General features: G+C 49.9%; 1 protein-coding gene across 9 annotated transcripts in view; it reads right to left on the bottom strand.

Annotated features, from left to right (window-relative positions):
• DLGAP2 (DLG associated protein 2) overlaps window positions 1-27,598 on the bottom strand; it is a 1,001,683-nt gene that overhangs the window by 193,893 nt on the left and 780,192 nt on the right. For 6 of the 9 annotated variants that reach the window (XM_034965578.3, XM_034965577.3, XM_055107261.2 and 3 more), the window contains one exon: window positions 20,406-20,471. The exons of the other annotated variants lie outside the window; for them this stretch is intronic. In XM_034965578.3, coding sequence (XP_034821469.1) covers window positions 20,406-20,471 — 66 coding nt within the window. The remainder of the gene's footprint in view (window positions 1-20,405; window positions 20,472-27,598) is intronic. 9 annotated transcript variants of the gene reach the window in all.

The raw sequence follows: 27,598 nt of genomic DNA, 5'->3' as shown, positions 1-27,598 counted from the left end.
ACTAACACATCAATCCTGGCTCATCAATCGTGACAGATGCACCACGCCAGTGCGAGGGGTGAAGAACACGGGAAACCACTTGGGGTGAACCTCCTCCTGCTCCCCAAATACTTTCTGGGTTCCCCAATTGCGTCACTCCCCTCCCTGTGCCCCAGCGTTTTCCCATCTTCTTCACTCTCTGAACCATGAGCTCCGGGGTTGGGGCCTGCAGCTGTTCTTCTCCTCAGCCATTGTGGACACCCCATCGGTAGCTGATGAACCACTGATCTCGTCATATAATCACTAACATGTTCATCAGGTGTATGGCCCATGGTATGTTCGGAAGCAGAGATGGGGACAGCATGCCCAGCACTCCAGGGGCAGAGAGAGCTCTCAGTGGAGAAGGCCCCTCCTTCACATGCAGCCAACAGCGATGGCCCACACCTTCTGCTCCTGCGAAGCAGCTGGGAGCTCCTCCTCCTCCTGCAGACTGGAAACCGAGGCTCCCAGGGCAGGTGTGGGAGGACAGACCCAAACCCAGCCACGCCCCTTTGGTCTAGGATCCCCACCCCGCCCATGCTCCCCTGCTCTGTGCCCCCAAAGGAAGCCATGGGCGGCCCTGCCGGGGCCATCACCTGCTAAGCACAAAACCCACTGTGACAGGCAGCAGAGGGCCAGGTCCCCAGGATGCTGACATCCCAGCTGGGCCGGGGCCGCAGGCTGGCTTCTTACAGGCAGGCAAGTGCATACGGATCCCAGGCCCACAATGAGTTCTGGACTTTTCTTCTGGGGTCTGGAACATTTAATCTAGTTTAGGCAAGAGGTGGTGTCCATGGGGAAGGTGCACGGGGAGAGCCAGGCTCAGGGTCCTCAGAACCGTTAAACAAGGGGATCAGGGTTTTTTTCACTTTGCCGTCAGAGAATGCAGCTTGTGCCTCTCTAACGAAAGTCTCTTCCTGGAGAGGAAATAAAGTATTGAGTTGAAAAGAGAGCTTTATCAATTCCATATTCTATTTTCTCATGGATCCAACCTTGAATTTCAAAGGCTCTTTCAGCAGCAGGTTAATGAACTTGTCGTGCAAAATACTGAATTTCGGGCAGTAAGTGAAACTGGAGCTACGTTTGGCACACAAAGCACATGTTTAGATTTTTTTTAAAGATTTCCAAGTAGACAAGGGTTCTATGCTTTTTGGTTTTCAGGCGTAGGATGGGACATGCCGCTGCGTAAAGCTGAGCTAACTTTGGTGTTCTTCACTTTCCAGGACAGCGTTGCTCATTTTCCAGAAGCCCCTTCTGTTTCTTCCCAATTGCAGCTGAAATATTCTTCCCTTCCGACACCTTAGCACATCAGATGTGAAAGCCAAGCCTTCGTATCCCTTCCTGGACTGCCAGCTCCTTCACGGCAGGGACCACAGGCTCCTGTCTGTGGCTCGTTGTTGAGATCCTGGCACTCAGAATTTCGGAATTAGCTGGAGGACACAGGGTCGGGAGGGCCTGGGACGGACAAGACCCTCCAAGCAGAGTTGGTCTCGTCTTAGCCATGCAGAGGGAGAAGCACGGGCACTGTCATGAGAATGTGTTTTACTAAATATCCAGATGCCACTCAGTATCCACTAAATGCTGATGTGCGCACACATACAATCATTTCCAGTAGCCAAAGACAGCGACTAGAATGCAAATATCTAACATTGGTTCGATATGGTTTGCAGAATCACTGTACAATTTATATATTATCACAATATTTGGAGCCTGAGAAAAACAAATCTCAAAGACTCCATAATTTACTCAAGAACCATTGTCCATGGCAGGGAGAACCAAATTTATATGACTTGAGCTCACATCTACTAGGAACATAAGGGTGTCTGGGTCGAAATCACCACGCGGTCATTTATTAGCTGATCAAGGTTGGATGAGACTCAATTTCTTCATCTAAAAACTGGACAATCACCACAGCCATGCTCTTATGAAACTCAAACGTTATATAAATGTCAGCTTTGTTCTATGTGCCTTGTAAATGCACAAGCATACATGAAGTGACTTGCTTTTTCCCTTCATAATTTGTATTTAAAAGTCCATCTTAAACCTCCACTCGGTTTGCCACAGCCACAGAATCGACAATTTGAAGACAAAAACAAACAACAAAACCCATAAGAGCTAATGTCCTGTGTCCTGGCAGATGAGGATGAAGCAGACAGATTTCATTAGGGCCAGAATGCAATTTGGGAGCAGTCGCCATTCCAGTTAGGGCTGGACGCTAGCAAACTCGATTCCGTGTCCAATTGGAAGGCTAAATGGTACGGACAAGTCACATAACACAGAAGCGTAACACTCAATAACCTAGACATGCCCACAGACTGTTCCAAATAAGGGCTGTCCGAGATGCACCAGACTCCATCATCCGGCAGCAGCCATCAGTTTTAATCACTTTTAAATTTTTCTACAGACGTCATTTCAACAAAATAGTCCACAAATCTGCCTTGAGTGAAATTCAGTTAGTGTGTGTTACTGACGATGGGCACTCGCTCCAGAAAGTTCCCAGGTACAAACAACATACCGTGGGGGATGGTTATTTTGTGCAAGGCTCCCCAGTCCCTGTCTTATTCCATGACCCTGCCCCCAGGGCCACACTATCATGCCAATGTCTTGTTTTTGGAAAATAAACACACATTTGTGATCCCTAATCCAACAAGCAGCTGGACATCGACTTCTTGCCTATTTCCACCACACCAAAACTCCAAGCGTAACTGCAGAGAGGCTTGCAAATGCTGCTGCCTGCCACAGGCAGGGCTCTCCTAGCCAGAAACGGGAGGCCCTTCTGCTGTGTGGTGCATTTTAGCAGGTGTGTGCCTGCATTCGGATGGAGGGGCCCCTTGCTGGTGGATGGGGGGAGCACTGACTCGGAGGAGAGCTTCTCAGTTTTCCAAAGAGGAGCGGCTCTTCTGCTCTCTCTCCCTGAGGATGCACAGCTCGGTGGAGGAAACGAGGCCAGGGTGGGAGGCTCTCAGTGGAGCAGGGGGTGGGGAAACGCCCTGAGACGTAAGGTGTTGCAGGACCAAGCACTGGGCACCCAGGGGTGCCCCTCACCACGGCCCCTCCCTCATGGCGTGCCCTCTGCTCCTCCTGGGCTCCACATCCGTTCTTCCATCCCTGCCTAGGTCTGGCCACTGCAGATCTAACTCTTCAGGGTCCTTTTTCCAAGCTCCTGACCCCACAGAGGGCTCGAGTTCTTCCTCCCCACAGCTGCCAGAACTCACTTTCTAACATCACCCCTTTCAAAAGACAGAATCCAGGACTCACCCTCCACCCACAGCCACGGGGGTCCCCAGCTCATGTCTTCAACCTGGGGAATGAAGACTTGGACCTTGCGGCTGCGGCCTTCAAGATGGGGTGATTCTACTGAACCTCGATTCCTGGTGACCCCGGAGGTGAGAAAGCCTTCCTCACCTCTGCACCCTGGGGCTGGTGGGGACTGGCAGGCTCTCGCTGCCTGAGACAGTGGATGAGGTGCTTCATTTTTTATGTATTTTATTGTTTCAAGCAAACAGAACAAAACGTATCTACTCATCCTCTTGAAGCTGTAGGGAGTTTCACCTGCTTAAAACCAATTTCAGCACAAAAAAAGGCACAAGCCTGATTGTGCCTTTCACTCATTCATGCACTCACTCACTCACTGATTCATGAACTCATTCACTCACTCATTCGTGTACTCTTTCACTCAGTCACTCAGCCACTCACTCTTTCACTCAGTCACCCACTCATTCACTCAGTCACTTACTCACTCATTCACTCCCTCCCTCCCTCATTCACTCACTCATTCATGCACTCACTCACTGATTCATGAACTCATTCACTCACTCATTCATGTACTCTTTAACTCAGTCACCCACTCATTCACTCACTCACTCATTCATTCACTCATTCATGCACTCATTCACTCCCTCCCTCATTCACTCACTCATTCATGCACTCATTCACTCACTCATTTGTGTGCTCTTTCACTCACTCATTTACTCAGTATCTCACTCATTCACTCACTCATTCATGCACACATTCACTCATTCTCACTCAGTAACTCACTTGGTCACTCATCCAGTCACTCACTCACTCATTCCCTCCCTCTTTCCTTTCCTCACTCAGTCACTCATTCACTCAGTCACTCATTCATGCACTCATTCATGTACTTTTTTACTCACTCATTCACTCAGTTACTCATTCACTCACTCACTCATTCATGCACTCACTCACTCATTCTCACTCAGTAACTCAGTCACTCATCCAGTCATTCACTCACTCGATCATTCCCTCCTGCACTCATTCACTCACTCATCCATTAAGGGAACTGAACATTTTAATAAGCCCATCCCTCTGTGAGATGTGGAGGAAAAGGGAAAGGAATTAAAGAGTCCATAGCACAGTACAGAGGGAATGGGAGCAGGGAACAGACTGGAGGCGCAGACAGGTCAGGCGTGTTGTATGTGTTTGTATGTTTGTGCATGTGTGTGCATACGTGAGTGTGCCTATCTGTGCATGTGTTTGTGTGTCTGCATATTTGTGCATTTTGTGCGTGTCAACATATGTGTATATTTCATGTCTGCATGTGTGTGTGCTTGTGTCTGCATGTGTCTGTGTGCATAAACGTGTGTATCTGCATACTTTTGCATGTCTGCAATTGTATTTTCATGTCTGCTCATGTTTGTGTGCATCTGCATGTGTGTCTGCATGTGCATGCACCTGTGTGTGCACGTTTGTGTCTGCATATTTTTGCATGTCTGCAATTGTTTTCATGTCTGCACGTGTGTGTATGTGTCTGTGTGCGTGTGTGCACATCTGTGTGCATGCCTGTGTGTTCATGTATGTGCATGTGTATGCTGACTGCCCTGTCTGTCTTAAGGGAAGGGAGAGGACTCCTTTTCTCTGTGCCCCTCCCAGGATGCCTCCATGATGGTTTCTCTGGCCCAGGTCCTTTTTCCCTTCAAAAGAAAGAAAGACACCTTGGCCCTAAAACTCAAATGCAGGGTGGGTGTGCTCATCGGCTGCAAAAGAATCAATGCAACAACTCTCCGTGATTTCCAAGGCTGCCTTCCATGTCTCCTCCTTCCTTGTTTTCTCTTTGGTTGGATGTATCAATCCCATTTCAGGCCAAACATGCGTTTTCTGCATGTTGGTCTCCCTGCAGGGATCGGTCTCCCTGCACGTCGGTCTCCCTGCACGTCGGTCTCCCTCCACGTCAGTCTCCCTACACGTTGGTGTCCCTGCACGTCGGTCTCCCTGCACGTCGGTATCCCTGCACGTCGGTCTCCCTGCACGTCGGTCTCCCTCCACGTCAGTCTCCCTACACGTTGGTGTCCCTGCATGTCGGTCTCCCTCCACGTCAGTCTCCCTGCACGTCGGTCTCCCTGCACGTCGGTCTCCCTCCACGTCAGTCTCCCTGCACGTCGGTCTCCCTCCACGTCGGTCTCCCTGCACGTCGGTCTCCCTGCACGTCGGTCTCCCTCCACGTCAGTCTCCCTGCACGTCGGTCTCCCTCCACGTCAGTCTCCCTGCACGTTGGTGTCCCTGCACGTCAGTCTCCCTGCACGTCGGTCTCCCTGCACGTCGGTCTCCCTCCACGTCAGTCTCCCTACACGTTGGTGTCCCTGCACGTCGGTCTCCCTGCGTGCTCCTGCCCGCTGGCTGTGCTCTTGTAGGGGCTCTTCCCCTCGTGGGGCTGGCTTTCATCTCCCCCGGGTCCTGCCATGCAGCTCTGTCAGACTCTGGGTGGCATCACGCTGAGCGCCACCCTCCGGACTCAGGCCGGCCTTCCTTTCCTGTCCTGCTGGGAGATGCAGCAGCTACATGGACTAGGAGCTTGGGCCTCCACCTGCAGCGTGTGCCCATCCTCACTGACTGTGGGACTCGTTCTGTCACGTGCTGTCCCCTCCTTTAGGATGGGGTGACAGCAGAGAGGCCACACAGCTGTGGAGGGATGAGTGACATAGATGAGTATAAGCAAAGTTCTCCAGCGGTGCCTGGAGGTGACAAACACCCATAAATGGCTGATAGAAGTTTCACACTCCTGACCACATGTGTAGCTCTTACTGAAATATTAACGCTATTCATGTTATTTCCTTTTATATTCTCCAACACAATATTTTCTCGCTGTTCCTTGATACAGTCGCTGAATTTTATACAATTTCATTAAGTTTTAAAAGTGGAGCTTAAAACGTGCTCTGGGGTTCTGGGTTATGTGAAACAGAAAGCAGGAACCATGTGTGCCATTGAAAACACCTGGGCTGCTGGGGGTTACCCTTCGCTTCGCAGGATGTGGGAAGCCTTCTGGGAATAGTGGCATAAGAAAAAATGAGAGTTGCATTTAAATACAGGCAGAAAGAGGACATTTGTACTGGAGAGAAAACTTATCTCTAATTATGTACAATTCCTCTTTCCCGTCACTGTGAATTCCTAGATGTCTAATTGGGTGCAGGCTTTGCTTCACCTGGGGCTGCTCGTGTGGCCACAAGACGCCACCCAATGCCTGCCTAGCTCTTCTCCAGAGTGGTGGGCGCTCAGAAGTAAATTATTTAAAGCAAATCTGTGCCCCATATCACATAAGATAACCCGGGAAGGGGAGGGGATGTGTGAGGTCCTGGTACCTTTCAGTTCAACATCTCAATCACATTGCGTAGGCAGCAGGGTTTCAGTAAATGCTGAAATGGATGAATGAAGGAGGGAAGGAAGGCAAGGATGGGTCTGAGAGTTCCACCGCCATTGTCTGGAAGAAGGATGTTTCGTGGTGGACCTTGGACGGTACGAACCTGACCATGGGTGAAACGGGGGAAGGGTGCCCAGGATTTCTCTGCATTATTTTTGTAACTTATGCATCTATAATTGTTTATTAAAAAGTGTACTTTTAGGGAATTGTGTATGATTAGGAAGCTTTTACTGAGAAAAGCTGCAGTTCCCAACGGGCTTACATACACGAACAGGAGGGCTTAGCAAGGTCTCACCTCAATTTTTAGGTTAGAAATTCAATGCTGCAATTTTCCAGGCAGCATTGTCTCTGGGAGATGGGCAGGTGCTATGCCACAGAGGCAAACCACTTGCCAGTGATGAGGGGTGACGGCCCTTCTGAGCTGGGCTGTGCTTGCACTGCTCCCACCAGCTGTTCCCAGGGAAAGGCGGACGCGTATCCCACTGAGCCTCCCTGGGGCTGGCCTGTGGCCTCTCCCTTCCTCCTCTGCACTGGGAAAGGCGGACGCGTATCCCACCGAGCCTCCCTGGAGCTGGCCTGTGGCCTCTCCCGTCCTCCCCTGCACTGGGAAAGGCAGACGCTTATCTCACCGAGCCTCCCTGGAGCTGGCCTGTGGCCTCTCCCGTCCTCCCCTGCACTGGGAAAGGCAGACGCTTATCCCACTGAGCCTCCCTGGAGCTGGCCTGTGGCCTCTCCCGTCCTCCCCTACACTGGGAAAGGCAGACGCTTATCCCACTGAGCCTCCCTGGAGCTGGCCTGTGGCCTCTCCCGTCCTCCCCTACACTGGGAAAGGCAGACGCTTATCCCACTGAGCCTCCCTGGAGCTGGCCTGTGGCCTCTCCCGTCTTCCCCTGCACTGGGAAAGGCAGACGCTTATCCCACTGAGCCTCCCTGGAGCTGGCCTGTGGCCTCTCCCGTCCTCCCCTGCACTGGGAAAGGCAGACGCTTATCCCACTGAGCCTCCCTGGAGCTGGCCTGTGGCCTCTCCCGTCCTCCCCTACACTGGGAAAGGCAGACCTTTATCCCACTGAGCCTCCCTGGAGCTGGCCTGTGGCCTCTTCCATCCTCCTCTGCACTGGAAAAGGCAGACGCGTATCCCACCGAGCCTCCCTGGGCCTGGCCTGTGGCCTCTCCCGTCCTCCCCTGCACTGGGAAAAGCAGACACTTATCCCACCGAGCCTCCCTGGGCCTGGCCTGTGGCCTCTCCCGTCCTCCTCTGCACTGGGAAAGGCAGACACTTATTCCACCGAGCCTCCCTGGAGCTGGCCTGTGGCCTCTCCCTTCCTCCTCTGCACTGGGAAAGGCAGACACTTATTCCACCGAGCCTCCCTGGAGCTGGCCTGTGGCCTCTCCCGTCCTCCTCTGCACTGGGAAAGGCAGACGCTTATTCCACCGAGCCTCCCTGGGGCTGGCCTGTGGCCTCTCCCTTCCTCCTCTGCACTGGGAAAGGCAGGCGCTTATTCCACCGAGCCTCCCTGGGGCTGGCCTGTGGCCTCTCCCGTCCTCCTCTGCACTGGGAAAGGCAGACGCTTATCCCACTGAGCCTCCCTGGAGCTGGCCTGTGGCCTCTCCCGTCCTCCTCTGCACTGGGAAAGGCAGACGCTTATCCCACCGATCCTCCCAGGGCCTGGCCTGTGGCCTCTCCCATCTTTCTCTGCTGTGGCCTGGGACACCAACGTGCACACACAGATGGCACAGGGTGGTGGTGCGACCACGACCCGGGGCCTCACTTTCCAGGATCAGGGTCATTCGGAAGACAAATTAGAAACCTAGAGTGTGACCTGTCTTTAGAAAATGTTGGCAGTAGTCACCCAGTTTGTCTAATTAACCTTTAGATTGATAAGTCAAAGCTGTGAAGTCTGAGATCTCTACTCCATGGACACAGCGAGCTGGGGTACTCACGCATTTGCTGTCAGCCGAACCTCCTAGAATTCTCAGCAAGAAGCGTGCTTCGCTAGAGCAACTGCCATGGTGTTTGCTTTTAATGGACAGCCTCAGTGCAGCCATTTCGCTGCTGCGGCAGGCTGCTGTGAGGTGTTGGCCTCTCTCGGGGGAGTGCGTGAGTCACACGTGCAACCCGAGGGTCTTCTGGGCTGTGATTTTCCGATGCTAGACTCCAGAGCAGGAATGCACTGAGGTCAGTGCGGAACTGCCACACCCACGGCTGACACCCACGCTGGCCCCGTCCCTATGCCGCCGACGATTTCCACCATTTGTCTGAACCGTGATCACTAGCTGGCGATTTCTGCTTATGAAACCGTGTGAAATAAACAACTTTGATCATGTTGTCAAGGTAAGTGTAGTAACATTCATGGGTTATTTTTAAGTTCATGGGACATTTGTTTCTTTGAAATTTATGGGGAAGAGCACACATTCTTCTACAATGTACATCTGTTTGCTAGCAACAGGCTTTCTGCAACGTGAGTGCATTCTAACCCAGCTGTTCCCAGCAGCGCTTCTCCCACTGAACTGTGGACCAGACGCATTAGGGAGGCCGTTGGCCCTCAGCCCTGCCTACCTGGGCTGATGCGTCACAGGGCTGAGGAACACCGTTCTCGGGGAGACTTCTGAAGATTGTTAGTCAGATGTCTAATTACTGCTAACTGCAGCTAGTATTCATCCAATACCAAACCCGAGTGGTGGTAGAAAGTGCACATAAAACACGCACGCTTTTTGTCAGGCTCTGATAAGACTTGGAGCCTAATGTTTATCTTTCCAATTCCTAAACAGATTTTGGGGTTCACCTTTGCTCATGTGACCTACTGATTGTCTTACACTAGATAGCTCTTACGTCCATGGAAGATGGTCGTCTACTGATTGTCCTACACTAGACAGCCCTTATGTCCATGGAAGATGGTCATCTATTGACTGTCTTACACTAGACAGCACTTACGTCCATGGAAGATGGTCATCTATTGACTGTCCTACACTAGACAGCACTTACGTCCATGGAAGATGGTCATCTATTGACTGTCTTACACTAGACAGCCCTTACGTCCATGGAAGACGGTCATCTACTGATTGTCCTACACTAGACAGCCCTTACGTCCATGGAAGATGGTCATCTACTGATTGTCCTACACTAGACAGCCCTTACGTCCATGGAAGATGGTCATCTACTGATTGTCCTACACTAGACAGCCCTTACGTCCATGGAAGATGGTCATCTACTGATTGTCCTACACTAGACAGCCCTTACGTCCATGGAAGATGGTCATCTATTGATTGTCCTACACTAGACAGCCCTTACGTCCATGGAAGATGGTCATCTATTGATTGTCCTACACTAGACAGCCCTTACGTCCATGGAAGATGGTCATCTATTGATTGTCCTACACTAGACAGCCCTTACGTCCATGGAAGATGGTCATCTATTGATTGTCCTACACTAGACAGCCCTTACGTCCATGGAAGATGGTCATCTATTGATTGTCCTACACTAGACAGCCCTTACGTCCATGGAAGATGGTCATCTATTGATTGTCCTACACTAGACAGCCCTTACGTCCATGGAAGATGGTCATCTGTTGATTGTCCTACACTAGACAGCCCTTACGTCCATGGAAGATGGTCATCTGTTGATTGTCCTACACTAGACAGCCCTTACGTCCATGGAAGATGGTCATCTGTTGATTGTCCTACACTAGACAGCCCTTACGTCCATGGAAGATGGTCATCTGTTGATTCTCCTACACTAGACAGCCCTTACGTCCATGAAAGATGGTCATCTGTTGATTGTCCTACACTAGACAGCCCTTACGTCCATGGAAGATGGTCATCTGTTGACTGTCCTACACTAGACAGCCCTTACGTCCATGGAAGATGGTCATCTGTTGATTGTCTTACACTAGACAGCCCTTACGTCCATGGAAGATGGTCATCTGTTGGTTGTCTTACACTAGACAGCCCTTACGTCCATGGAGGATGGTCATCTATTGATTGTCTTACACTAGACATCCCTTACGTCCATGGAAGATGGTCATCTATTGACTGTCTTACACTAGACAGCCCTTACATCCATGGAAGATGGTCACCCACTAGGGCAATTTATTTTCGGTTCCACATTATGGTGAAAATGAGGATGCTAGTATTATAAGAAAGGTTTCAAGCTGAACTAACTGATGCCCTGGGGAGAACAAATACTGTTTGAGAAAATGGAACATTCTCACAGATTTATCTGGAGAAGCCTAACTCATTAGCAAAGGGAGATGTGCCAGATTGATTCAGCAAATTATCTTATGTGCAAGTTCCTTCTAGGTTTACTCCAAACACAATTCCTTATTAATTATGTAACACCGACCTCAGTTTCAGGTGTCAAATGCAAGGTTTGCCTTTTATTTGTTTAGTGGACCTCCTGGTCTTGGACATATAATATTTTAGTTTCCTTGGGGAAGCAGTGTGGATAGTCAAAAGGTCCTACAGGGTTTGGCTTGGTTCAGACCTAGACTGGCCACTCATTCACTAATGACCTTGGAGAAGTCACCACTCTCTCTGTGCCTCAGTTCCCTCACCTGCAGAATGAGAATGCGCGTCCTGTGACCTTCACGTTTGCTGTGGGGTTAAGCATATTGACCAAGGCACCAGAACGCAGGGAGCCCACGCAGAGTGACAGGTGGGAGGCAGTTCCTTTCCTTGTCCCTCCTTCGTCGTGTTTAACCCTTGGACCTGCCACAAAACTGGACCTTCTCATCCTTGACAGCACTTTCACGGAGTGGCCCAGGCATCACAAACTGGTGATGTTTCTCAGCTCTTCAGAGGATGCAACAATACGTTCGTCATGCACTGCAGAGTTCCTCTGGAAGCCTGACATCTGGGGCAACGAGGCTGGCACGGTCCCAACAGCGGACCTTCACTTCCTATGAGCCTGGAAGCCGCACCTCACAGCCACAGGCTGACCTCCAAACACATCAGCAAGTTATCGCTGTTGTCCAGGGAAAGCCAGCCTGTTTCTATGTAATTTTCCATCTAAATCACAAATACCTCCCAGGGACAAATTCCAACTCCTTTTTGAATGCCCGTTTGCACGGGAGCATGCTTGTAATTTACAGGCAGTTAAAGGGGCAAATCCTTACAAAAAAACTCTTCAGAATTTAAAATTACAGAAGTCTGTTTTCAGTTACTGCAATATGCAAATAAATTAGTTGTCATGGAAATCATGTTCGGGAAACACAAGAAGTTAACGTGGACATCTGTCTGGAGTATTACACCGACTCCTCTCCGCGGCCGTGTCCTCCAGAGCTGCACTGCTGAAACCTCCTGAATGCACCTTTACACCCAGACAGGTGATGCTGGGTTACCTGGTCACAGCGTAAGAGCAATGATGACAATGATACTAATCATGGTAAAAACTGACATTGAACACTTGCTGTGAGCCACACCTTGCTCTAAGGTCTTATATTACCATATTTAATTATTTTAAAATTCCAACGAGGTAGGAAGGTTACGATCCCTTCCCTTTTTGTTAACAAAGAATGAGAAGCACAGGAGAGGTGGGTGAATTGCTCAAGTTCTAGTGTATGTGCGGAGGCTTTGCTTGCAGAACCTGCCTCTGAGAACCCACGACACGTACTGCTTCCTGTTTCAAACACCGAGACAGCACAAAAGCGATTTCCTTTCTCTCCACCACCCTGACGGCTGCAAGGTATTGCTCCTGCCAAGGGCTTTCAAACTTTTTGGATTATATTCCACAATAAGACGTATATTTTAAATCAGAACCTAACACACACACCCACACACACACACCAAAAAATGTTTCATTAGACATGTGCCCTTATTATCCAGAGTGTACTTTGGTATTTTCTAGTCTATACATTGTTTTTTGTTTGTTTGTTTGTTTTTTTAGACGGAGTCTTGCTTTGTTGCCAGGCCGGAGCACAGAGGCGTAATATCAGCTCACTGCAATCTCTGCCTCCGGGGTTCAAGCAATTCTTCTGCCTCAGCCTCTCGAGTAGCTGGGACTACAGGCGCCCGCCACCATGCCCGGCTAATATTTTGTATTTTAGTAGAGACGGGGTTTTACAGCTTTAGGCAGGATGGTCTCGATCTCCTGACCTCGAGATCCGCCCGCCTCGGCCTCCCAAAGTGCTGAGATTACAGACGTGAGCCACCGTGCCCGGCCTAGTCTATACTTCTCTGTTGTATTTTTGTTTCCATTTAAAAATTTGCTGGCAGTGACCAGTAACTTGAATTCACGGGTCATTCATGAGTTGCAGCCCATGGTTTAAAACTCAGTGCTCTAAAAGAACTGCAGAACAGAAAGCCATTGACAATGTGGCAATATTAGATCCTTAACTACAAATGATCCCCTCTGGAGATCCTACGAATCCCCGGAGCCCGAGCCTGGCCCCGTCTTCCCTGGGCGCTTAGTCCGCACTCATATGCCTGCTTGCTGTGTTATTAGGGAACACCGTCAGCGCCTCCTGCGGGCACTGGGTTCATTTCCCTCCTGTGCGCAGCAGTTGTGGATTCCTTTTTTCCTTCCAACTCCCCCGCCACGTTGAGCCTGCTACGTATGTCTGGGAGCTTCCAGATCATTCTTACTGGCACATCCCACAGAGGAGAAAACACCAGTAATTGCTGTTTGAATGGATGTCGGCGCGCGTGGAGGCAGCAATGATCAACAGCGATGTGCGCGTGGTGGCAGGGGTTTGCGGGGGGTAGTGGGGGTTTGCAGGGGGTGGTGAGGGGTGGGGGGTGGTGGGCGTTTGCAGGGGGTGGTGGGGGGTGGCCGCGGTTTGCGGGGGGTGGCGGGGGTTTGCGGGGGGTGGTGAGGGGTAGCGGGGGTTTGCGGGGTGTGACAGGGGCAGCCCGGGAGCAGGCACCGCCCTTCAGGAGGCCAGACTGGGACGCGTGATGTTTAGGAGAAAAGCTCAGGAGGCAGGGCCAGGCTGAACCACGTGATGTTTAGGAGAAAAGCTGTAAATGCACCCCAGAAATTCAGAGGAAAAGCCCTGGCATCCTAAGTTCCACAAATGTTAGATGTGTCTAACTTTAAAGGTATCTGATGTGTTTGTGTGGAGATAAAATTTAAAAACGGGGTTGTTAAAATGCAGTGCGCCCTGGTGAGCTTTCATGTGATTAACTGACACTGACCCTCCCCTGCACCTCAGGGCCCCTTTCCTGTGCCACAGACTAGGCCTGTCATGTGACCACGTGTTTGATGTCACAGTGGGGAAGGAGCCTTCTCCTAAAATGTGTGGTCACGATGCTCCCATTGGGCAGTGCAGGAAGGTCAAGGCTGAAGCCCGAACCTCCCAGGAAGTGTGGTGGTGGAGGCTACAGGATGCCTGGGAGGGAGGGTGGTGGGTGGAGGGAGGGTGGTGGGTGGGAGGAGGGTGGTGGGTGAAGGAGGGTGGTGGGTGGAGGAGGAAGACTCGGTGGCTGAGGACCTGGGTGAACGAATGCCTGGGAGACAGGTGGGTGGACTGCTACCTTCTTTCTAGACAGAAGCTCAGCACATCACTGCTTCTGAGAGGTGACAGCATGCTGGCAGCCCTCACTCACTCCTGGCGCCTCCTCCGCCTCGGCGCCCACTCCGGCTGCACTTGAGGAGCCCTTCAGCCTGCCGCTGCCCTGGGGGCTGGCCGAGGCCGGAGCCGGCTCCCTCTGCTTGCGGGGAGGTGTGGAGGGAGAGGTGTGGGCTCGTGGGCCAACGCGAGTTCTGGGTGGGTGCGGGCTCCGCGGCCCCGCACTTGGAGCGGCCGGCCAGCGCCAGCGGGGCAGTGAAGGGCTTAGCACCTGGGCCAGCAGCTGCGGAGGGTGTGCTGGGTCCCCCAGCAGTGCTGGCCCACCGGCGCTGCACGCGAAATCTCCCAGGGCCTCAGCTGCCTCCCCGTGGGACAGGGCTCGGGACCTGCAGCCCACCATGCCTGAGCCTCCCCCTCGCGGTGGGCTCCCGCGCAGCCCAAGCCTCCCCGATGGACGCTGCCCCCTGCTCCACGGCGCCCGGTCCCATTGACCCTCCAAGGGCTGAGGAGTGCAGGCGCCTGGCGCAGGACTGGCAGGCAGCTCTGCCCGTGGCCCCAGCGCAGATTCCGCTAGGTGAAGCCAGCCGGGCTCCTGAGTCCGGTGGGGACTTGGAGAACTTTTATGTGTAGCTAGAGGATTGTAAATGCACCAATCAGCACTCTGTGTCTAGCAAAAGGTTTGTGGATGCACCAATCAGCACCCTGTATCTAGCTAATCTGGTGGGGACTTGGAGAACTTTTATGTCTAGCTAGAGGATTGTAAATGCACCAATCAGCACTCTGTGTCTAGCTCAAGGTTTGTAAATGCACCAATCTATGCTCTGTGTCTAGCTCATCTAGTGGGGACTTGGAAAACTTTTATGTCTAGCTAGAGGACTGTAAATGCACCAATCAGCACTCTTTGTCTAGCTTGGAGATTGTAAATGCACCAATCAGCACCCTGTCAAAACAGACCAATCAGCTCTTTGTAAAACAGACCAATCAGCTCTCTGTAAAATGGACCAATCAGCAGGATGTGGGTGGGGCCAGATAAGGGAATAAAAGCAGTCTGCCTGAGCCGGCACTGGCAACCTGCTGAGATCATCTTCCGCAGTGTGGAACCTTAGTTGTTACGCTGTATGCACTAAATCTTGCTGTTGCTCACTCTTTGGGTCCGCACTCCTTTTATGAGCTGCAACACTCACCGCGAAGCTCTGCAGCTTCACTCCTGAGGCCATTGAGACCACAAACCGACCAGAAGGAAGAAACTCCGAAGACGTCTGAACATTAAAAGGAACAAACTCCGGACACTCCCCCGAAAGGTCCACAGCTTCATTCTTGACGTCAGTGAGACCAAGAACCTACCATGTAATACACTTCCGCTATTTCTATAAATTTCCCTGAAGAAAATAAGTATGGACGATAAAGTGACAAGTATAGATAGAGCTGGGTTTTTGTTTTTTGAAAGAACACACAAAAATAAACATCCCAAGGGGAATTCCTGTGAGACAAGATATGTATTAACATTAGAATAGACGTTGGTGCACTTAAATGCTGTGGAGATGATTAAAGCTATGCTAGCTGATGTTCTATTATATAAAAACATGTTCACAATCTATGTGCCTGCCAGGTGGAAGGCTCTAAGTATTATTTTAATATTCAGGTATTTCAAAATTACACAGTGTGTACATTTTCTCAGTGTTGTGCTGCATATATAATATGTGCTTAATATACTTTGATAATTTAATCTGCCAACTTTTTAAAATTTCACCTTGCATTCATTTATCAATGCAAAATTTGGGTCAATATAGCACTCTTCATAGATGCAAATAAATCACCAACTCTTTACAGCCGATTTAAATATAACATTCGGGAAAATGAAAAAATGCCATTCTTAGAAGTAACGTCATAATGAGCCAATGTTACAAAAGTTAAGAGAGCAATTTAATTCTAGTGTGTCTGAAGGTCTTCCCTAGAAACATTTCTTCTGGAAAAAGTGAGGTTTTCTCTTTCAAGGTATTCGTTTTGAATGTGCTACATTAATTCATTTTATCAGTGACTTTAATTTTATGGAAAACTTCCTTATCCTCCTATACAGCCATTATCCCCATCATAAAATTACTTTTCATACATTACACTCAATGAGCTTCAGAGAACGCAAATGCTCTTAAGAGGTAATGGGTAATAACACAAGTGTGGGCGGTTTTATTAATTCATCTGGCACTAATGGTATCTTAAGCTCTTCAGCCAATGCTACTCAGCTTTCCTTGGAGCTTTTGAAGACTGAGGGGAGTTGGGAAAAAAAAGACTGATGCTTTGAAATAGAACCAGAAGCAAATGTCACTTCATTGCTTTATGACTTTAACCTATACTGTGCTGTAAAATGTCCCACAGCATTTTGGTAATGATAGTTACTCATTCACTATAATAGCATCAAGATCATTATGAAGTGTTTTTAATTTTAATTTGACCCAGTAGAATTATAGATCCATAAATTCGTGACTGGGAAGATCCCTTAAAAATCATCATTTAACCCTCTCAATTTAAAGATGAGGAGATTGGAACACTCAATTTGGAAAAACAAATGTCTAAAATAATGCTATTTTCTCCCAAAGTTGTTATGATAGTGTTGGGAACATAACTCAGATATCCTTCCCTCCTTTCTTCCTTCCTTTCTTTTTGTGTTTTTTGCTTTTTCTCTTAATTATCCTTTCATATGTTTTATATCAGGATTCTCAATCCTAGGGGTACATTAGAATGATAAAGGAATAATCCAGGAATCCCACTTCTGGGTATTTTTCTGAAGGGAATAAAATCGATGTGTGGAAGGGTATCTGCTCTCTCGTGTTCGTTAAGATGCTGTTCACCACAGCTAACACGCAGAACCAACCTCAAGCCCATCAGCAGAGGCACAGACAAAGAAAATGTGGAATACCTACTCAGTCTTAAAAAGTGAGAAATCCCAGCATTTGCAACAACATAGATGAGCCTGGAGGACATCATGCTAAGTGGAACAAGCCAGGCACAGAAAAACAGGTGCCACGTGACCTCACTTACACTTGGAATCTGAAAGCACAGAACTCAGAAGCAGAGGGTAGAACAGTGGTCAACAGAGAGAGGGTTGGGGGGAACTGGGAGGATGTTGGCGGAAGGGTGCAGCATTTCAGTTAGACAAGAGGAGTAAGTGACCAGGTCTATGGTACCACGTGGTGGCCACAGTTAAATGGTTTGTTTACTTGAAAATTGCTAAGAGATGAGATCTTAAATGTTCTTAAGAGCACAAGGTGATGATAAGTATGTGAGGTGGCAAGATGTTAATTAGCTTTGTTGACTCATCTCACAGCGTATACCTGTATCAGAACATCACGTTGTGTACTATATACACAATTTATATCTGTGAATATAAATTAATAAAGCTAGAAAAAATATTTTTAAAGTAAAACAAGAAGCGTTTCTTCCATTAAAAAAAAAAGCATCAGGTAAAGAACTTTTAAAGACGACAATGGCCAAGTCCTTCCTCAGACAAATACATCAGATGGGGCCTGGCCACTGTTATGTTTTTAAACTTTCCCCAAGTGATCCTGACTGACATAGAACCAGGGTCAAGACCTAATATTTCCATGAATGGGCTAAAAGGCCTCCCTGGAACCAATGCGTCCACCTTCCTTATGACGTGCACTTCTGCACAAATCTTGCGACTCCAGGTCACCGTGTGCCTGCACCTGGCTGTTTCAAGTCCCTGGGCTCACCAGATGGCTACAGCAGCTCCTCCCTCTCCCTCCAGAGTCCTCCACCCACGTACCACCCCAAGAGGGGAAAGCCAGGCACGTGTTTGAGGGTCCTCTCAGCCAACCGTCACCAAATTCTCTCATTTCCTTCTTTCCAGAGCTTCTAACATCTGACCCTTCTCATTCTTACAATGGCCAACCCCCACCCCATGGCAAGACTGTAGAGGCAGCTCGCAAAGCACACCCTGTCCCTAAGCAGTGTGGAGGTTCCTCAAAACGAGGAAGCATCAGTTCACCATGGGATCCACCAATTCCACTTCTGGACATTTACCCAAATGAACCGAAAGCAGTGACGTGGAGAGAGAGCTGCACTCCGTGTTCACAGCAGTACCATTCACAATGGCCAAGGAGAAGCGACCCGGGGTCTGTCCACGGAGGAACGGAAACCAGTGTGGTCCATCCACAAAGTGCAGTGTGGCTCAGCCTTCAACAGAAAGGGCGTCTGACACATTGATACGTGCAGTAACAAGAAGACATTACCCCATGTGAAATGAGCCAGTCACAAAACAACAAATCCTGTGTGGTTCCATTTCTAGGAGGGCCCTGGAGGAGTCAGTTTCAGAGACAGAAAGCAGAATGGGGGTTCCAGGGCTGGGGAGGGGAAAGGGACTGAGTGTTTCGTGGGGACAGAGTTTTACTTGCAGAAGAGGAAAAAGTTCTAGAGACAGAGGTGCTGACGGCTATACAGCAACATGAATGCATTTAATGCTGTTGAACTTACTTACAAAGGGCTAAGATGAAAAAATGCTTTCTGTCCCTACAATCCAGCCTTCACCAAGCCACCCATGTGACATTCTGCCTCCTTCGCCCCCCAGCCTCATCCCTCGATGCTCACTTGTGTGGCTGCAGAACAAACAAACTCTCAACCACAGAGTCCAGGATCAGAATCCAGGCAAAGCTGGCCTCCCCAGAGTGACTCCTGCACTCTTGTTTCAGTTCTGTGCCCCCTGCTCCAGCCTCCAGGTTCTTCTCACTGTGCCTGAGCCCAAGCAGAACCACCCCAGGTACCTCCTGCTGCCCCAGAGAAGGCCCCTGGGGCACGTGGGCGCCGCTGCTATGGAGAAGAACTGGAATAGACACAACTATGACATTAACATTGTCCAGAGACAGTGCAAAGGCAGCTGAGCTACCTCCAAAGCCTCCAGAAAACAAACGTCAAATGAGTCCCATGCATTTGGAAGCCTCCCCAGGCAGGCTGAGTAGTGAAGATTCATCACGATGGAGTATTGCCAGACTGAGGTTTAAAAAAACAGATGCATAATTATTCAAACATGATAGCCACTGTTCCTTCCTAATGAGACGTCGAAATACTTTCACTCGTCTATTTCCGAGTGAAGAAAGGCTGTGTAGAACGTCAGCAACAAATCTAGGACTCAGCTGCAGTGGATAATGGACGGTCATCCTTTAGAACTCTACCCATTTCCATCATCTTATATTGAAAAGCAAACACTTTTTGGCTGTAGTTTTCTTTAACAAAAATCACAGCTTTATACAAAGTGGACTCCTTCAATTTTCGATATTATTCTATAGGCAAATCAAACCAGCAATAGATGCATTGGCTAAAAGTCTGAAATACGTTTTTAAAAATGTACATTTAAATATAAATTGAACTTATGATCCATGCCCCAGCCCTGAGTGCTGTCACTGCAGACAGCTGTCAGTGGCTTGAGAAAGAGGCCGACAATCTTTTAGGTTAGAGAATAACCACAGACAGCAACAAACCTCCTTTAGGTTAGAGAATAACCACAGACAGAGCCACTGATGGGGCTTCCGTCTTCAGCTGTGGTTTGATGTTGATTTTATTCAACAGTTTGATGTCAGATGTATTCAACATTTCACATCTTTAACAGAAGCATTGGGCCTTGTTCTTGTAAGCATAGCTCCATGTCAAAAGACTGATGGCAAATATGGCACCAGCTTTGCTGTGCTGGTGGCAGCTCAGAAATGAAATTTCCACGTGATTTGAACCAGCATCGAGGAAAGTGTGTCGTGGCAGCCTCTCGCAGGGCCCTTGGAAGGAAGCGCACAGTCATACTCAGCATCCAGACCCCAGTGTGTGGGGCCAGCTGGAGAGAGGAGCTGCTTCCTGCCAAGGAAGGTCTACATGAAAAATGCAAATGCGGGAACACCCTGCTTCCTGAGTTTGCTTAGAATATGTTTAGTCACAGAGGAGCAACGGAAGGAGGTGTCCTTCACCTCTGGAGACATGCATCGTTTATGTGAACGGCTGCCTCAGTTCCTGAGGGCCAGGAACAGCCCTTCCTCACCTAGCACTTCCGTAATGCTTAAAAACTATTATTTTTGGAAAAAAGTGCCGCATTGTACTTAGTTCTTCTTAGCTCCCTTTCTAAAGGCAAACATGCTAACGTGTGTTTGTGGGACGGTCTGCATGATGGGAGGTGCCCGGAGCATGCCCGGTTCTGTCCGGGCCCCGCCAGAGCGGGGCTGACGTCTGTACTCTACCTAGATCCTCCTCTGCCGGCCCCGGAAAGCTGATGCCCGGCTGGACCAGGTCTCCAGCTTCTTCCTCTGCAAAGACAGAAACAAAGTCACTCTTTAATGCGTTTCTGGTGTAGACTGCAGTCACTCCCTGCACATCTTCAAAACCCTCCACACTCAACAGTTCAAACATGACAGACACCTTTGTATTTCTTCAAACGTCACTGCTCAGAGCCCAGCATTTTGTGCCAATAACCTCAAGAACAACCACTGTTTTCTGTAAAGCAGCATTGTGACCACAGATGCACGTATTTCTCCCACCTAGACACAGACATAGGCAGTGAGTCCCAATGATTCTCAGCTTTAACTCTGGCCTAACTTCAAATTTATTAGGCCTTATTTGCATTGGAACAGACTTGAGTAAAATCAGCCCACTCTGATTTTCCCTGGTTCCTTCCAGCTGGGTGAGTCCCATGAGGGCCCTGCGTTGCCCATGAGAAAGACTTTCCTTCCGGTCTAGAAAGCGTCATGCCATTCGAAGCCTCATTTTGCAATGTCCAAAGCCTGCATTTGTGATCTTAGTGCTTAATATTAGTTCATATTAACTCCACTTTGACCAAAACGCTGATTTAATTTCCCTCTGTTGGGACATCATCCAGGTCACTGGCATTGATTTTCCATTCACTCTGTGCTAACACAAAAGCAGACATCACTTTCTTAGAATGACATCACCATGTGGCTGTAAAAGGTCTTGGGGTCACTGAGCACTGTCTTCCCTCCATGTGTGGGGCAACAGGGAACTGGGGAGACAGACAAGCTTGTGACTTGATTTAACTGGTCCCTGAGGAGCTGGACTGAGCATCATCCAGTGGCTCTACTCCCAGTGGGCTCTGCCCAGGAAACCAGGTGCCGACTCTCCAGGCTGCCTTGGTTTCTACCTGGCTGCAGAGGCAGTGTAGACACAGCTGGATCTCAGGGAGGCTCTGCCCAGGAAACCAGGTGCCAACTCTCCAGGCTGCCTTGGTTTCTACCTGGATGCAGAGGCAGTGTAGACACAGCTGGATCTCAGGGAGGCTCTGCCCAGGAAACCAGGTGCCGACTCTCCAGGCTGCCTTGGTTTCTACCTGGATGCAGAGGCAGTGCAGACACAGCTGGATCTCAGGGAGGCTCTGCCCGACACCAGCCACAGTGAGAGGTGTGGGGAGTGGCCTGAGGAGGGGGGCAGGGAGCATCAGATAAGGGAGCATTTGGCACCAGGTTACATGTGCATGTAAACATGTTATTTATGGGGTATCAGAATGATGACATGTCTGTACACACATCTTTGTCATCATTTTGGCATATATGCCCAAAATATAAATATGATTGCATGTTCAGACTCTAGGCATGTATTCACACACATATGTGGGTTTCCAATATTCATGGACAGGCTTTGAGGCACAGCTCACATTTGCCCCCACCCCCCACCCAAGTGTTAGATGCAGTTAGCCAGGCTGTAGTCTGCAAACGGATTTATTTCAGAATATGATGCTGGAGCCACTTACACTGCAATCACCATCTCTGATTCAACAAATTGGCATCTGCCATTTCCAGTAAGTTGGTAGAAGGTTGGGAAAGGAAGATGACAGATTTGGAATGTGAGATGCTGATGAAGAGGATACGGTCACCTCTCAGGTAAATGTGAACTAAGATTTCATTTCATGGGATCTCCCAGTTACAGCTTTTTAAAAAACATACATGTATAAGAAATAGCTATCTGAATTAGGATAAGTATCTTACAAGACAGCTCAAATGATTTAACATAACCCCATTTCTTCAAGGGTAACAGCACTTTTTGCATACTTTAAGTTGTGTTTTTCAGCTAATGAAATACATCTGCCAAATGTCCACATTAAGTATAACATAAAACCACAGACTGGAATGGTCTCATTCATGTAGAAATATGATGGACAGTTCTAATTAACTACAGTTTCCATGGAGACCATCGTCACATGTGTGAGTAATGTGAGAACAGAGCATCCAGCTGGGTGAGAAAGGAATTTGGGGATGAACTAAAACAATGGGCCCTTCAACCTCAGCCCTCCTTACACCAGACTTTCAGCACACATGCACACAGAGACAAGGCAGGGGCTCTCAGGGGGCAGACTTGAAGTATGGGCCAACATCACCCAGTTGCAATGACAAGCATGAGCACTCCGCTAACAACACCAGCAGCAACAGGCATGGAGTTTAGCAAAGCCACGTGCTTCACACAGAGGACAAGCTTGGTATCGGAAGCCTGCGATTTGCTGGAGGAACACACCTAATTATCTTGAGAACAGCACTCCAAGAATGAGGAGTGGGGACGTTTGAAGGTCAGCCTTGAATTGCAGGAGTACAAACGCTTCCTTGCCTGATCTCCTCCCACCCGCCCTTGCTGTTTATCAGATGAGAGAACAGGAGGTCTGGAAGCTGTGTGGCTCAGGTAACACCGTTCAAAGTTAAAAATCCAGCATGGGCTGAGGGTACATGCATGGAAGGTTTCCGAGTGTGGTGTGGCCTTCTAGCTGGGAGAGCTTAATGCAGCATGTGTGTCAGTGTAACTGTGGGTACCATCCTTCCTTATCTAACGAGGCTTTGTATTTTCAGCCTACATTTTGTACAGGGCAGCACCCCCTTCTTGGAGGCTCTCTTCCTGTGGCTTCAGTCACTGAGGTATGAAATAAACGGCTTTGAGAGAGAAACAGAGACCACATTCACATACGTTTTATTAAAGAAGATTGTTATACGTGCCGATTTCATTACAGTTATTCAGGTTACTCTCTTACTGTGCTTAACGTATGCGCCGAGCTTTATCATGGCTGCACAGACACAGTGAGCTCTGCACTCTGGCTTTCTTCTGCTCTTGCCCAAATTCCCATCCAAGGGGCCTGGGGAGTCATGCCCTACAAACCACGGAGTCTCATTAGAGGGGTTTTCTTTACCCTACATAACATGGCTCACTTTCCAACCTGACTCGGGCACATCACGTGACAGATAAATAACAAAATAAAAATATTTCCATCCCGAATGTGTAATTTTTTATTTATTTATTTTGCCGTATCTTGAAATAGTGCAGGAAAATCTACATTCTGAAGAGAATTCCCTTCTTTTTCCTTCCTTTTCCTTCCTTTTCCCAGATCCAGGAGAGAATTGACTCTGATAAGAAACACTTACCATCCATCCTCTTTGCAGCCTGCTGCCTGGAGGCTTCCTCTGCACGGTGGGAACTGCATCTCCACAACCCCTTATCTTCACCCAGACATCGCTTTCTATGAATTCTAGGTCTTCAGACAATAATTTAACTCTTTCAACCAATGGCCAATCAGAAAATGTTTGACTCCATAATGACTTGGGAGGCCTCACTTCCAGTTGTCCTGCCTTTCCAGACCCAACCAAGGTACATCTACAGGTAGTGACCAATGGCTTATGTCTCCCTAAAGTGTATAAAACCAAAAGCTGTATCTTGACCACGCTGGACACATGTTCTTAGGATCTCCTGAGGGCTGTGCCACGGGCCGTGGGTCATTCATATTTGGCTCAGAATAAACCCCTTCAAAATACTTTACAGAGTTCAACTCTTTTTGTCAACAATAGGAAAAATCTACCTACAAGTGTTGGTACTGGCTGAGGTTTCAGGCATCTGCTAGGGGTCTTGGAACATGTCCCCGTGGACAGCGGGGACTACCGTACTTCTACCACGTTCCCACCCCCAGTCCAGAACCCTCACTCGGCAAGAACGCTGTTCGCCTGGACAGGCCGAGGGTAGAGCCATGTTCTTCCTTACATCTTCCGTATCTGGGACAGCATGGGAGAAATGTTAATTACCATCTCAGCGACCTTAGAAATGCCCTTATCTATGCTTAAAGAGACAAGGAAATCCTCCTTCTTCCGGTAGATCTCTCTCTCCCGGCCTCCTCGTATGAGGGAGGAGAACCATTTGCTCCACCAGTCATTTGAAAGATGGGCCGCCTGGCCTAGGAAGCCAGCGTTGGCTGCTGTCATACAACTACAGCTCTCTCTGCGCTCCGAGACGTTCTGAAATCACGTGACCATAAGCTTCCTCCACCTAGCCTCTTTACTTCCCATGGTCCAAACTGAATACCTCCCAGGGAGAGGCTCCCATCCCATGCGTGAGGCTGATCGGTGCTGTGAAACTGACAGCGCCGACCTCTGACCTCACATTTCCATCGCCAAAACAGAACGTGCCTTTGACTGAGAAGTCTTGGGAATCATCCATTCACGCGTGGGAATGCACATCTGTCTTCACTGGAGAAACAGTCTTTCACCGCGGCAACTCCGGGTGGGGCTTCCTCACTCAGACCCCTCGCTTAGGGTCCCTCTGGCAGAACGTACTTTAGGAGTCACCTTTCTCATCTGCTGGAGCTTGATGAAGGCAGTGCTCCATAACGTGTGACCTGGAGACCCCGTAAACCATATTCCATAACGTGTGACTGGAGACCATGTAAACCAGACTCCACAACGTGTGACTGGAGACCCTGTAAACCATCTCGGGGGAGCTGTAGCAAGGTCGTCTAGTCTGTGCCCTGGTGCTTCCTTGGAGTCAACACCCAACCCTCCTCCAGCAATGCACACCTCTGGGCACAGCAGCTGACGTGCGGATGGCGTGTGCGGTGCCTCGGGTGCCGCCTGGAGAGCGTGGACCTGTCCCGAGTGAACACACAACACAGGCGCACTTTCTAACATCTCTGATCACCCTTGAGCTTCAGAGAAATGGCTGTCCTACTCCCCTGTGGCCCAGAGGGGTCTGGGTGGATCTGAGAGGGTCTGTGATGGCCCTTAATCAAACATAGGGCGCCGTGATCACTGTGCTGGGTGCGCCACGTTTGCCTTCCTTTGCTAAGTGATGAGTCGTCTCTATCTCACAAGCTGCTCACACTTCCTGGAAGGGAGACTCGGGCAGTGCGCCTTGAGAAGGGAAGGAAGCAGGATGCTTCCCAGAACCGGTCCTCAGAGGCCCGGGCCCAGGTGGCTGCATCATCAACACCTTCCAGAAAGTGAGGAAATCAGCACCAGAGAGGCAGAGCGCATACTCAGAGGACAGAGGCGCAGACAGACCTGCAGGTTCCGGCCCCCATGCACTCCTCTTGGCGCCCCCACGAGGCCCTGTGATGCTTCCACCGACACCGCAATGTCTCCAGTGCAGCCAGAGATTCTGCACTGACCTGCAACAGGGCTCTCCTGAGTGATGATGGAGGGAGGCAGAACACTCCGCCAATGAAGAGGCAGAAGAGAGGAAAGAAATGATTGTGGGCAGGTGAGTGACCGATGGACCATATAGCCCTAGGGTAGACTTACTTGCAAGAAGAAACCTGACTTTCAGGGAAGCCAGTGGGCGTTTTACATTCTCTATGTATCAGGCAGGCTCGTGTTTCTGGGCACTCGAAGGAGAACCGTGTCGGGGGCCCCACGTCACTGCCTGGGAATGCTCACAGTCTTGTTTCATCCATCAGCCACACCTGGGCCAATCCTTGGCTGTCAGAGGCTCTCGGGACAGGCTGGGCACCGGCACCCAGTGGCCGCGGGGGCTGTCGTGTGCTTTGCAGATGGACACGCGCTATTTAACATAGAGATGCGCTGAGTCCGGGTGATTAGTGAATCGCACGTCATCGCAGACACTAGAAAGCGAAAGCATATGGGGGAAGGCCCCGGGCACAGACCCAGCACGGCCACCACAAGAGCTGGAGCTGCCTGCGAGACGATGAGCGTCTGCAATCTGCATCCTGCGAGGCAAAGATGTCCACGTCAGCACAACCACAGACCAAAGCCAGGGTCCTCCAGGAAGAGACTTCCCAGTAGGTGCAGAGGCAAACGTTTCAATCACCACTGTGACCCGGGCACACTGGTCTCAGCACACCGACCTCGCCGGGCCAGCGCAGTCCTGGCTTACCCACCACATTCTGACCCCTCATGATGGCGGCCCCTCAGCAGCGCCACTCTTGGCCTCGGCTGCCCTGGCCGGCTCAGTCTCCGGCTCAGAGCAGCACAGCAGAAGGGGAAGAGAAGGGGCCCTGGGGTGTGTGGCCGGGTAACACGGGACAGTAAACGTCCTCGGCTGCCTCTCCTTGTCCTGGAAGTGGAGACAATGCTTCCCCCACAGCTGCCGGGCATCTGAGCCAGCCCCGGCACGCTGGCACTGGCTCTCTGGTGTCGCTTCTCCTGCACTGGGAAGGCCACAGGTTCAGACCCAGCACGGCCACCACACGAGCAGGCAGCTTGCCTGGAAGACGACACGATGAACCCACAGGACTCCACTGACCTTGACGCTGGCCCCCGTCTGATCTTGGCAGGGAAGGGTGGGCACCAAGACCACCAGGGGCTGAGCTGCCGCCTGGTGTCGGTCCTGGCAATGCCTTATTATGGAGAATCGATGAAGAAAAATGGCACGTATGATGATTTAAAGGTACATTTGCCAACAGGCATATCTCGGGACCTCACTCTAACACCCTACCACTCTGTCATTACGCCAGGAGTGATCATCTCTAGTTCTGTGGATGCAGAAATTGAGGCCTGGGGGGAAGTTAAGTTTGTTCTCTGCCGCCACAGAAGAGTTAGATCTCCGTGAAGCTGAGCCTCAACCCCGTGGCTGGAGCTCTGTGTGCTCTGTGGTGTGGTGGTGTCTGTTTGGGGGAGGCTGCATTGAGTGGCACCTCGTTTCTTTTCTTTCCTTTCCTTTTTTTTTTTAGATGGAGTCTGGGTCTGTTGCCCAGGCTGGAGTGCAATGGCACAATCTCAGCTCACTGTAACCTCCACTTCCCGGGATCAAGCAATTCTCCTGCCTCAGACGCCCAATAGGTGAGACTACAGGCGCCTGACACCACGCTCGGCTAATTTTTGTATTTTTAGTAGAGACGGGGTTTCATCATGTTGGCCAGGCTTGTCTCAAACTCTTGACCTCGTGATCCATCCACCTTGGCCTCCCAAAGTGCTGGGATTAAGCCGTGAGCCACCACGCCTGCCCAAGTGGCCCCTCGTTTCTTAAAGACCTGCCCCGTGAATGCCAACTGCAAGGTTTGGGAAGAAAGAGGAGGAAATGCACACTTTAAATTGACAGGTTTTTAAACTCAAAGCACAATTGCATCTTCTCAGGGGGAAGTTGTCTCCAAATCATGCAAATGTGGAAGCAAAAGGAAGCAGTTAAGGCTTCAAAGTATTAGAAGGAAAAACCAGGTTCACAC

Source organism: Pan paniscus, chromosome 7 (genome assembly GCF_029289425.2).
Source record: "Pan paniscus chromosome 7, NHGRI_mPanPan1-v2.0_pri, whole genome shotgun sequence".
Classification (NCBI taxonomy): domain Eukaryota; kingdom Metazoa; phylum Chordata; class Mammalia; order Primates; family Hominidae; genus Pan; species Pan paniscus.
This window is presented reverse-complemented; position numbering and strand designations above follow the sequence as displayed.